The 13690-nt window shown below is 42.8% G+C and overlaps 1 protein-coding gene across 1 annotated transcript in view; it reads left to right on the top strand.

Moving 5' to 3' along the window:
• The window catches only part of prmt3 (protein arginine methyltransferase 3), a 52070-nt gene that overhangs the window by 13993 nt on the left and 24387 nt on the right, over window positions 1-13690 (top strand). The window contains exon 11 of the mRNA XM_061068343.1: window positions 10447-10525. Coding sequence (XP_060924326.1) covers window positions 10447-10525 — 79 coding nt within the window. The remainder of the gene's footprint in view (window positions 1-10446; window positions 10526-13690) is intronic.

Here is a 13690-nt window from a genome sequence, read left to right as displayed (position 1 = left end):
GAAGCTCAAAGCTGCAGCCGGAAAAAACAAGAATCAGCAAATCATCACTTTAGAGACTCTTCAGTCGAAAGTTGAGCATTTTCTTCTGCCCTTCCGGGGACATTATGGTCCATTGCTCTATTGTTGGATCTTAAGATATATTTAAACATCCTGGAAACTTATTTTCCAGCCAACTTGAGAACTTGAGAAGTTTAAATTTCAGGAGTTTGTCTCTTTTGCCCAAATTCTCCTGTTTTCATGAATTCAAACAAAAGAGGAGAAAACTTATGCTCGTTAAGTTCATCTTCCTTTTCTACAAGTATTTAGCAGCTTAACATGTTTAACTGGAACTCAAAGCTGCAGCCGGAAAAAAACAAGGATCAGCAAATCATCACTTTAGATACTCTTCAGCATTTTCTTCTGCAGAGTGAGTACTCCTCACTCTCAATCTGCACACCTTATACAATCCCTCTGACTATATCACCCTGAACATCTCATTGAACCACATTCAAATATCCAGCTCTTCAATTAAGTGTGAATTTACATTTGCTCTATTGTTGGATCTTAAAATATATTTAAACATCGAGGTACCTTTCGGTTGATTGTTAAGCCCTGAAGGAAAAACATCCTGGAAACTTATTTCCCAGCCAACTTGAGAACACACTGTTTGTATACACACACACACTGGAGCTGTGATGGCTCCTGAGTGGCCAGAATCCAAGGTTCCAGCAGCACTGATGCATGTTGGGACCAGAGGCCTAAACTCGACCATGAACTCCTCTGAATACCAAACCACTGAAGAGCAGTCTTCCTTCCCCTTGATGCCCATTTATCAGGCAGATCCTCTGTGGCGATACAGGCGGGACGGCCAAAGTTGAACGCACCGCTGAAGTCATCCCTAATTCATGAGCATCCCGTATCTGTCCCCCCTCCACCTCCCCCATCCATCGTGAAACCCCAGGGTCACGAGCAGGGGTCGCCAGCCAGAGCCTTCCCATCCTCTCGCCGGGGGAAATTGAAATTCGGTCAGGTGACGTGCCGGGGGAACGCTGAAGGATAGGGGGCGTAATCTCTGATGACACTGGCTCACAGAGCGCTAATAAATCTGAGAATCCTCCAGTCACTTCTCATCACGGCCGAGATGGCAGACATTTCTCAGAGTGGCCAGGGCTTCAGAAGCTGCCCTCCGATCTGCCTGTGTAGAATGGAAAAATGACAGTTGTCACCGGAGTGCACTTTCTCTACAAAGGCATTACACTTTAATGGCTTCGTCTTACAGCCAGGTAGCGTCTCATTATCTCGGGGAGAAACCGGAGATGTCATCACTCTGGGATGTGATTTTCTTTTTTCCCCTTATTTTCTCGCATCAGATCTGTTTTTCAGATTTGTCGCATGTTGTAGATCCATGGTGTGTTATCAGGGTTTGTTTAAAAGTTGGAATACTGATTCCATTTAAACAGACTGAGCCCTAATTAACTGTTAATTCATATTAATTTTCCAATTTTGAACATATCTTGCAGGTTATAATTGAATATCTCTTGTTGATGCATTTTCAACCTAAATGTTTCCAAACTTTAATTGGAAAATTCTAATTGAACATTTCTACCAATAAAACCAAACCACAAATAGTTTAAAACAAGAAAAAGACATAATTTGACTCTCAAAACATTCAGCCATTCAATGCATTTCAATTTATTTAATTATCTTTCTCTTGAGTAGTTTTTTTTGTCCGTGGTGATTTAAAAAAAGAACACCAATAAACAAAAACACATAGACTTAAAATTGTGTCTCATTCATATCTTATAGCTGCTTCAGAGCTGTGATATTCGTACAACTACACCTAGGTGTTTTTATATATTTTAATGAAGTATTACTACATATTACTACATAAGTCACTGCAGGTGCATGCATGTGAAACTGCCACGGCTCCTGCAGCTCTGCGCCCAGTCGCAGGAAACACGATGTATTCGTCACGGAGGCTGTGGCAGTAGATTACTGAGCTCGGCTGTTTGTTGTGTGGTGTCGTTATTTCTCACGACATGAAGCTAAAAGGCCAATTCATTCATTGTGAGTTCCTTTGGCTGCGCCGTTATAATAAGGTACAGCAGTTTCTCCTCTGTCGCGTTTCTGACAGAATGACTGCGCAAAAAGTGTTTCCTGCCCCAAATATAGTATAAAAACTAGAATGGAAACATGAAGAATTATAACTTTGAGGTCACTTGTTTTACTCTTGGTTTAGTTGCTCTTTTTCCTTCCTGCATTATGATCAAACATCCTTGTCACTCGAATCTGTGTATTTGTCAAATCACAGAAGTGAAACGGCGTCAAAATGCTTTGTGACTTTGACTAATACCTTGGCCTGACTCTTCCCAAAATACACTCACACGCGCACACACACACACACACAGACGCAGCAGGAGGCTTTGCAGGGAAAAGCCTAATTGGGTCAATGCAATGTAAGGGATGTGCAGTGGGAGTAACTAAGAATAGATGAACTTCCTGCGTTTCGCATCGGAGTCCAACTACTTTGTACATTTCTAGGAAAGCAGGATCGATTCAATGATAAAAGAGAACATTTTCAAACAGTTGCACACACATTAGTTGTTAGTTTAGAGTCGTAAGTAAAGAAATAACAGACTCGTGAGTTTTAAATCTGATATCTGTTCAAATGAATACCTACAGATCAATGCCTGGAGACAGAGAGGCTCTAGTTTTACTGGCAGAGGAAAGAAAAACCAGAACGACATTCAATCCATCATCGCTTGTACAGAGCAGTGATTGAACGTGTTGTGAGAGGCACTCGGTGAAAAATGTTCAGGACTTTGAAGACACATTCATTTAAGAGAGAGAGTAAATCCCCCCACAAAAAAACCCAAACAGAAAATATCTGAGGAACAGGATGGAAATGTGTTGCTTAAACTTCGAAAGTGTCAAGTTAAGCAATGTACACGATATTGGTGTTTTTGACTAAGCAGCTGTTTTACACATTGAACGCAGCATTTTTGAAAATCCTGTCCTCGCTGGCGCAGATCCAAACGAGCGGGCAGATCCAGGATCAGCCCGACATTTATGATATTTGCACATTTTGATAATAAGGCGGCACAGTGGAGCAGTGTTCAGCTGCACTAAACAGAACCCAGAACGTCACGGGTTCGAACCTGAAGGCCACTCTGTTTACTCTGGCTTCCTTCTGCAGTCTGAACACCAGTGGTGGAGGGAGTACTCAAACATTCTTGTAAGTAGTAGAAGTAGTAAGTAAGTTCTTGCTTTTAAATATACTTTAAGCAGTAAAAGTACACGTGTAACCTATTCCCTTAATACAGTAGTCTACTACATCTTAATGGCCGAGTTTTAGCGGTGGCCTCTTCTCTGACCCTTAAAGGATCAACAGTACAGATAATGGATGAATAGATCAGAACTAATTTGGTTGCAAGTTGTCAGAAGCCGTATTATTCTTGTACTTTTAAACTAAAAGGAGATTGTAATCTGCAGCGATCAAGACGTTGATCTGCACAACACGTATCGAACAGATGAGAAGCTTAACTGTCCGACACATTCATGGAATTGATTGATTGATTCTTCATCTTCCACCTCGTAATACAGGAAATAAGATAAAGTATTCCTTTAATTACATTTCAATCAATTTAACAGCCATTTTTTTTCAGATGCTGTTTTCCCCTTGACGTTTTGTATGATTGTGTAATTATGGACAAGTATTGACATCTGTACAATCAACTGAAATGGCATCATAAACAGCAAATGGTAGAAATAATGAATATGAAGACTAACTACCAGCATGTTGTCGTTTTATAGCCATAACCTTAAAAGTATATTAGTTACCTGATGAGTTACTTACCTGGTAATTAAAGGATTTTACGGTTTCACAAACACAGGATTAATACGGCTGATGTTTGGGTTGTCAGACTTGTTGGATTGAGCAGACGCACTCTGGTTATGGCACCGATCGACAGAGACGGGTGATGAATGTGGTGCATCTGTGGTGGTGGTGGTGGAGGAGGAGCGGGGGGGCAGATGAGTGTCTGCCGTGTGTTTGAGAGACTGCCTTCAGCTGAACCCCTGTCATTTCATAACTCACTGCATTGATCCGTCCTCTCTCTCTCTCTCGGCACAACGAAAAACAAACAGTCCAGAGCAGATAAGAGAGAGTCTGGGGGCGTTGAGGAGGAGGAAGAGGAGGAGGAGGAAGAGGAGGAGGAGGAGAGCCAAATAAAGATTGGCAGTCCGAGATCGATCACAGGTGGACGGGCCTGCTGGCCTGATGGTGTTTAATGGCTCCGTCACACCAACATGAGGAGAGACGGTCACGGGAGAGTTGGTCTTCACAAAACTATTGTTTCTTAAACTAGAGTCAGCACACGACAAGTGGATCCAAGCACCAATCCCATCCCAGAGAGCAATGTAGGGAACTTGATTTAATAATAATAATTTAAAGGGACAGAGTCAAAGGCCAAGTGTCCTTGATGAGTGAGTGGATGTTAGGTTATATTTCATAAAAGTGTTGAAGGCAAAACTCTGCTGTCATGGTGTTTTGAATCAAGTTAAACGTAGTTTGATCACAAAAGAAGTGTCACTGGTGCACAGAATATAGATGGGACACACACACACACACACACACACACACACACTCACTGTCAGAGTCGTGTGTGTGTGTGGTAGCTTTTTGAAGTCAAATTAATGGCAGCCCTTCCTCTTTAGCCTCATTATCAGTACTCGGAGCTTCACCTGCCCCAGAAGAAGGTGGTAGTCATCAGTCATTCTGTCCTTTGGTCTGACTGACTGTCACTCTCACACACACACACACACACACACACACACACACACACAAACACTTTCAGATAGAGCCACACTGATAGACAGAATGGAGCAGAAATGAGAGATTTGTACGGGGGGCTCAACCAGATTTTATATCAATATCAACTTTTGTTCTAGCATTTGTGGAGATCTGTTGAACCTTTGATTCGTCTTCAGTTCAATGTTCACACTCGTGTTGTTGAGATATTTTACAGATATTTCTCCCTCCTGGTAGAGAAAGATTCCTCCATATTTCTATTCATCCATCCGTCATTCAGCTCACATCCAATATCCATCTATTGTACACATCCAAAATGCATTGTTGCGTTTCTCCGACATGCTGAAAACAAGCAGAGTAAACCTGGAACACAGAGCCTGACGACCTGATGTATTCCTCAGACTTCCTCGTAAAACCCAAACCAATAATCCTGCATCACTCAGTCGACATTGCTCTACTGGGGAGAAATAACCTCCTTGTTCCCCTCAAAATGATAAATGTAATAATGGCCTGTGAACAAGTACACCGGCAAATGGGTTTTGGGATTTTTTTTTTATAGTTTGTGTGAATTTACAGCTATAACTTTTTTTTATTTCAAAGGCAAACAAAGGCGGGCGTTGTTTTATTTTTTATGCAGCTGTCTTAGACTTTGACCTTTACAACGGAATGAGTTTTCATGTGACGGTGACTTTTCCAACGTCCAAACAGTAAATTCCTGCTTTGGCGGAAAAGATGTGTGCCTGTATTAAATATCCGGTTATCTGCTCGTGACATCTACTGCCAACTACCAGCTGCCTGCTAAACTGTGTTGTTCTTTAATATATTGCTTCAATAGTATTCGGGGGTGAAACCTTTATAGATCAGAAAATGAGAAACTGAAGCTGCACAAATGAGGTTTTTCTTGAGGGTGGCTGGGCATCTGGACATCTGGAGGGAGCTTGGACTAAATCCACGGCTCCTCCACATCCCAAGGGTCTACTCTGGGTTGTTTGGGCATCTTACCATCATGCCTACTGGTCACCTTCCATTGGAGGGTTCCCAGTAGGGCTCAACTGGGAGGAGACCAGAGTAAACTCCCATCCCATTTTGCCTGGGAACACCTTGAGATCCCACTGGAGGAGGCGAGCATGCTGACATTAGCTGTGGCTGCTGAGTTTCTTCGGGTTAGATGTGTTGTCCTTGCCTAAAAAACTGCAGATTCAACGTTTAATAAGTTTAAACTCAGTTGTAAACGTTCTCAGCTCGACTTGATTCACTGTGTAGCCACGCCAGGTAGTGATGGGGGAAAAAATCGATTCTGTTCAGTATCGCGATATTTTGCGCACACAATTATATTGATACTGTAGCACAAAGTATTGCAATATTTATTTATTTTTTTAATACTTTATTTACAATTTTTGCAATATTTAATTATACATGTAACAGCCCCTAACAGGCAAAGCATGACGAGGAGATTTTCAGACTGCTGTATTTAAATAATTGTAAGTTATGTGCTGGGAGCTCAGCGTTCATGTGAGAGTTCTCCTATTCAGAAAATAATTTCAAAGGTCCTGTGTCCTGAATGCTCAATGACAAAGTTTTTGCACTACCCTTTCTTAGTTTTTGAACTTCAGTTAATGTGTAGAAGACAATGTTATTCACAGAATTAAATGTGACATTTGAAGTGAGTTGAGCAGTCTTACTTTCCTCATTTTTTGTAATGCCTTTGAATAATATGGGGGACATGAGTCGCAATATATCGCAGAATCGAATCGCAATACTTGCTGTATGGCAATATGTTAAGAATCGCAATACTATTGAATCGTCACATTTTTGCCAATTCCCGCCCCTTACGTCAGTTCTCATGTCTGTACAGCCGAATGTCTGTCCAGGACCATGCAATTAAACAAAAGATGAAAATAATGGATACGTGCGCGTATTTCAGTCCACAAACATAATTCTCCCTTTATGTGTAAAATCCCCTTTAGAAAGAACAATTGTGCAATTATCATTAAAATCTTCCAAGTGTAAAGATCATTAACATGAACACATACATACAAACATGCATTACTTGGATGATCTTTCACAGGTCATGGCTATCTCCAAAGAAACACACATGACATACTTATTGATTTCAAGAGAGCCAGAGTTTTTAATAGCCTTGTGGCTATCGTGCAAATTACCTCACAGTGGCAATATCTTTTTCCTGTTATCTTTTATTTGCATGGATTTAAATGGAAATTGAAACCTACACCATGTTCTCCCACCAAGCATTACCACTCTGAAATCTATCACAAGGTTCTGCATGATATGTTTATGCTAATTCGGTGTAATCTGACCATGGACTAATATAGAGGAGGCTTGTTGACGTAGTGGTGCTGCCTACAGCCGTCAGCCAAGCGTGGACGTGTGCCCACACACACACACACACACACACACACACAAGAACACACACACTCATGCATGCTCACCCTCCTTTATTTTGCCTTGGCCCCTTCCAGAACTGGATGATGAAGGGATGATGATCTGCAGTAATTGAGGAAGACGTGTGTTGAATGCAGAAGGAGGGAGGAGGAACTGGAGGACGGAGGAAAGTGCTGATGCAGATTTTGTACTGAGACGCCTCCTGGTCATCATCAAACTCTAAAACGTGCAGTAGTGATTACTTCTTAGAAGTTCTGTGTGTAGAGTTTGTAAAAAAAGTACTCGCGTGCTAACACAGAAAGTCGCACAGCTGCAAAAGTACGTTTGCCATTTTTCCCTTTGAGTCTGTTGTTGTGTGCGTTGTTGTATACGTGGCTGTGTCTGCGGGAGCCGACTCAGGGGAATGTGTTTTATATGCTAATTCTGTTAATGTGCATAAGCTGCTCCAGCCCATTCTCATTAGGTTTTCATTAGTCTCTTTTATGGAAATGCACAGTGACTATACTGCAGAGCCCTCGCTGCCTGACAGTAAACTGTTCCTCACAGTTACACCTCCGCCTGTCGGTGGCGCTGACGGGCCGATCGATCGGCGGAAACTGTATAAAAGGAATTTTTTTTTAGTAAGTAAGTCTGGTGTTGAGATTTAATCTTGTTTTTCTTTGCACTAATCAATAAAGATAAGGTGACGTGAGATAAAAGGAAGAAGAGAAATCTTGGTACAGATTTCGGGTCGACGAGCTTCAACAACTAACGTGTTAAACAGCTGCATCACGTCTTTGATTCACTGGTATTGATTCACTAATGTGTCAGCAGATACATTGAGGAGGTTCAGTGCAGTAAAACAGCCTCAAACCGTAAAGAACCTGTAAAGAACTACGTCAAATACTTCAGAAGCCACAAGGAAAGACACGTGAGCTGAGTCTAAGTTAAGCTGTGAAGGTGTATTTTTTTGTGTTTCAACAAATGGCGGTTTCCTCCGTGCTCCAGTTTAAGCTCGGCTATAATGTTTCTATCAAATCCTCTTTCCCTCTTTCTTATCTTTATCTTTCAGCATTTTGAACATTGTGCAGTCTGAGTTTACGTCTGAGCTACGACTAGAGTCCAAAATACAAACTTAGTAATGCAAGTCTTTTGATTAAAAGTTGGGAAATAAAGAGGTATTGTTGATAAAGGTGTCGGGATACAAATCAATACTAACTGCTTCTGCCTTCATCCTGGTTGAGACTGAAACAACAGAACCTCCACATCAGCCTCAGTCCAGCTTGAGTTTGTGGTTCTCCAGGCCCTGGTTCTCCTCACATGCCAGAAGAAGAGATCTCTGGTTTGCTAATTAATATCATAGAAGTGTTATTTCTACAGAAGTGTGGTTCCTGCTGCTGGTCAGGTCACGAGAGGCCGTAATGACGCTGAGGATGAAAGTTCGATGTGACTCTGCTTTCCAGGGTCTCTCTCTCCACGCTCGTATCTTCTTTTCACTTCAAGTGAATCAGTGTCCTGTGAAATTGGCTCTAAATTACCCGGTGTGAGGATTTTAAAAACGACCTTCTCTGCCGCTGTAAGGACACGAACTGACCACGGCAGCAGCAGCAGGCAATCCACCGGTCTGACTTTGGTTCTCAACCAGTCCGGGCGCCGATAAACAGACAACGTTTCCCTTTATGGCCCCGTGGGGGGGGGGAGGTGGTCATATCGGCCTCATCGCTGTCATTATTATCAGTGCAGGCGTATGACAGAGATGGTGACGATTTTGGAGTTGGAGTTATAAATCAGGGCTGTCCCCCCCCCCCGTTTGTCTGCCGCTCGCTCTCCTCTCCGAGTCGCCGATAAAATGTTGTCATTATTTGAATAATAAGGTTCTTATCTCATTGAATTACTATTCAGCCGACCACTGCATTCTCTCAACATCACTCTGCGCTCCCAGACTCCTCCTCTCCACCTCTAACTTCATCACACACACACACACACACACACACACACACACACACACACACACACTCTGGTCCACTCTTTATATTCTGGCCTGGCCCTCACCTCTCCTTGTCCCTCGTTCGCCTCACTGAAGTGGAATCCGACAAATTCAATTCTTTTTTTTAAACGCAACCCAGGTCATTGTGTTACCTCCACCAATGTTTGTCTGTTTGCAGAATTACACAATAACTTCTCAACTGACCGTCTTGAAACTTGGTGGAAGGGACACATTCACTTTTGGAGCAGATTCTTTTAAAGGGGAGGATCCAGGATTTTCTTTTACATCACGACACAGGATGTTTTTGGAAATTTTTTCTGGAACTTTGTAAAAAATATATGCAGCGATCTTGATGGAAAAAAATCTGGCATATGTAGATTGCTAATTTCTAATCAGCCTTGGTGGTGATATATTCTTGTTTCTTGTTTTCTTATTTTTCCATCACACTTCACCTGCTGCGTCGCTGTACAGTTTCATACTTGGATACATCCACGTCATTTCCCAAATATTTCCAATTACAAAACAACCCAGAATGTTAGATAAGCTCTTTTTTATCACATCTATTCCTCTTTCATTGCACTTATTGGAGTCATGCATGAATGAATTAATTTATTAGGAGGGAAAATGAGCTCCAGACTGAAAACTGAAAGTGTCACTCTTGCTTTGCTTCTAAAACACAGAACTGAAAGCATTGATTTTCTCCCCCTGAAGGAGCCAGGCAGTGTGAAAGCTGTGAAACGACTGATATGGGTCAGAAGTTACAGTAAAACATCCATGTACTGATTTGGCTCCTCCCTGTCCCTGTGCCCTCCCATCAATTTCAACCGGCCCCAAATGTTGTGCTCAGAAATAACATATTGCTGCAGCTCGAGCTTCCCCTGGATTGGTGGAGGAGCTGGCAGGTGGAAAAAGCCATTTGTCAGCAGTATCTGCCACTCAGGTCGAAGCCAACAAGATGTGGACGAAACTCAATTTCAGCATTAATGAAATAATACCACGGTTAATGTGCGTCCACTGGAGCAGGACAGGAGGTCAGCTCAGGGTCAAACCTCTGGATGCTGGGTGGCACATCACGTGCACACGTCACTCCGTTCACACTCAGGGCAAATTTGGAATGTTTCACAGTAGTGATGTCGGATTAAAAGATAATTTAATTATGTGGCGGATCTGCATTCATTACGTGCTTTGAACTGTCAGATACCAGATGGCACTGAATGAAAGCTGTTGTGTTTAATAAACTCTTTTCCATAAGATTTTGGAGTAATGGTGTTTCTCTCCTCTCTTCCAGGGTTACTTCTTGCTGTTTGAATCCATGCTGGACTCCGTGCTGTACGCCAGAGACCACTACTTAGCTGATGGCGGCTCAGGTTGGTCTCTCAAGTTCTCTTTCTCTTTTTTTATAATCCTCCAAAACACACACAAACAGTAACACACACACATTATAGACTAATACATACAGTTCACATGGTACAAGAGAAGATTAAAATGGAAAGGTCCATTAATAATCCAAAATGCTTAATTATCAGCGGATAACGATTCAACCTCAGACCTGCTACCTTGTGTAATGATTATACTTCATTTAAGCAAGTTTCCCAAGTAGCAGATCTGACACCAAATTGAAAATCTGATAGAATCGGATGAGAAGGCTCTTATTTTCAGGAGCCATTTCCAAAGTAAGAAAATTGTTTAATATTAGTTTTATATGCCAAAAGTAGCATTTTTGGATTGTTTTGTTTTTACAAATTCAAAATAGTTTCCGCAGACATTAAAAAGTTGGAATAACTGAATAATAATGGAAATTCGTACAGAAGTTTTTCTGTATTTCGTACCAGCTCAGTCAAACTCAACACAAGCAAGCTGCAGACCTTGACCCTTGATTTTGTAGAATCCAACAAAAGCCAGAAATTGATTTGAAGGTCACTCCCCCAAGGTCCAACAGGCTCTTTAAATTCAATCAAGCCTAAAATAAATCATAGATATCATTCCCCTTAATATACCTGTTTAGTTTTCATCAAGAATGAATTATCCTCATGTCCAATCCTTCCACCAAGTTTTTTTTTTAAATCTGCAAAATCAGCTTTTTTCTTCTGGATCCTGCTGAACAACCAGTGGACAGAGGGAGGCAGAAACAGAACCTCTTTGAAGAGTTTTTATTTGTTACAAAAGACTTGACAATAGGAAGGACGGTTCCTCCTTCTGATCAGAGCAATGCTCCGAGGTGCTGTAACAAACAGCTGAGTGGGGACGGCTCAGCCTGTGGGGGGGGTGGGCTCGGCAGCTCATCTTCAACAGCAGCTGTTGTAAAGACAACACGTCTCCTGTGTGGCCGGCCTGAAGGATGGAAGGAGAAACATGCAGTCGGGACTTTTACATTCTGCCTCAGTAGCAGCTCAGCAATGATGGTTTAACCTCATTTCCTGCTTCTTTTAGAACCATAAAATAAATGTATAAGAGGTATAGTATTACCCGCAACACAAAAAAGATGAATATCTGACATTTCAAAACCCTATGGTGCACTGACACTAAAGTTTAGCTGCATGTTTGTGTCTTTGAATGTGCATCTCCGTCTCCTGGGTCGTTCCATCTCTGCCACTGACCACAGTTAATGGTTTGTGCCAAATGCAACCCAACTACTGAGGTTCCACCGCGCTGCCTTTAGTGGCTCCTGGGGACTCGTGAGAAAGGTCACCCTCACCTACTGAGACACGTCTGTTAGCGAGGGAGACGGGGGGGCGAGCGACCCGAGCGAAGGAGAAAGTGACAGGTCAGAGGTCAACGTATGGTTCGTCATGAGCCTTTAACCCCGAGGCTCCCGACCTGGGCTGATCTCACTGGATCCAGTGGGAAACACCTGAAACCAGGAAGCTCCATTGACCTCAGCAAGTGGAACATTGGGTGCAATTAGATATTCTACCAGGAAGTGGTTTAATGAGATGAAATGAAGCTCCACATGTTCCCAATGATGAGTTCCTCCACTATGGCTCTTTTGTTTTAACGTGTCTATAGAGCAGATTTAACTTTAGTTGTGTAGTTGTCTTATACATTATTAGCCTCATATTCGAATCTGATTGTATTCACTCTAGACTGTATGTATGTGTGTATACATATATATATATATATGTATACACACAATATGGGTGGACGACATGACGGCTCACCAAAAGTGAAACTACATTGTGACCACCCCCTAGTGGCTGGCTGCAGTAAAGGTTCCTCCTCCATGTTAGCGGAAAGTCTAAATTCACGTCTAAGATGGTTTCTGTCGGTTTAGGTACTTTGTGTTCTCGCTATATTATTCTTACATTGGGTTTATCCTTTATCTTACCTTTCTTGACCGTGTTGCTCCCGGCCTTGGCTTTATTTTAACTGAACCTTTTCACAATAAGAGTTCACTACCAACAATCCAGCCAGTGTACTTTCACAATAAAACAAACGGAAAAGGGCGCTTACACTTCTTATCACACTGATGTTTGTTAACGTGTTCCTGGTGAGTTTGGTTTTAATTAGTTATTTAGTGTTGTAAAAACGATATCATGATTGACAGGGGAGATTGACTTGCGATTGGTCGAGTGCATATGTGGGCGGGAACTTGACACCGTGGCTCTAGAGGTAAACACGCCCCCAGGCTGTGAAGCAGATATTCCTGGATTTCAGCACAAAAACAAGCGCACGCCCCTTAACTTGTGTCACTTTACACACACTTGTACATGTTTTCAGCGGTTGTGTGTGTCTGTGTGAGTTTGTGTGGACGTGGCTGTGTGCTGAGTTATGGGTCCGGCCCGGCAGCACTGCAGCTGTATGTGTGTTTAAGCTACATGAGAAGAGAGTTACAGCAGCTCGCTCATTCTCTGCACTACATTAACCTCCCTTCATCCTTAAATGTGTCCCTGCCTGGCACAGCTCAGCATCCAGGGAGAAGGGATCTGTTTGGTCCCATGCACCCCCCAACCCTCCCCCCCCCCCATGTCTTTCCCTCTTTCACAGCCGACCAATGGGGGAGATAGAGAGAGCAAGGGTGGTAGTGGAGGGGAGAGGAGGGGAGGGGGGGGTGACAAACAGGCTGTGACCAGCGAGTCGAGAAGGACGCAGATGTCAAAGCCATGAATCTGGGGACGCCCATGTACCCCCCCCTCCCCTCTCTCTCCCTCCCTCCCTCCTCTTCCCCTTCTTTTTCTTTCTCCACCTCCATCCTCACCACTGCGCCCCCCCTCTCTCTCTCTCTCCCATTCCTCTCTCCTGTCTCTATTTCTTCTCCAGTGTCTGTCCTGTCCAGATTCTGTCCAATCAGCAGCTTCCCTCTCTCTCCCTCGCTCTCACCTGGCCCTCATAATTACTCGCTCGCTTCAGTAATCAGAGAAGAATGAAGTGACAAATCGGCTGTTTGCTTGTGTGTGTGTGTGTGTGTGTGTGTGTGTGTGTGTGTGTGTGTGTGTGTGTGTGTGTGTGTGTGTGTGTGTGTGTGTGTGTGTGTGTGTGTGTGTGTGTGTGTGTTTGTGTGTGTAAATATGTGTGTGTCACTCACAGGGTCACAA

Source organism: Limanda limanda, chromosome 3 (genome assembly GCF_963576545.1).
Source record: "Limanda limanda chromosome 3, fLimLim1.1, whole genome shotgun sequence".
Taxonomy (NCBI): Eukaryota; Metazoa; Chordata; class Actinopteri; order Pleuronectiformes; family Pleuronectidae; genus Limanda; species Limanda limanda.
This window is presented reverse-complemented; position numbering and strand designations above follow the sequence as displayed.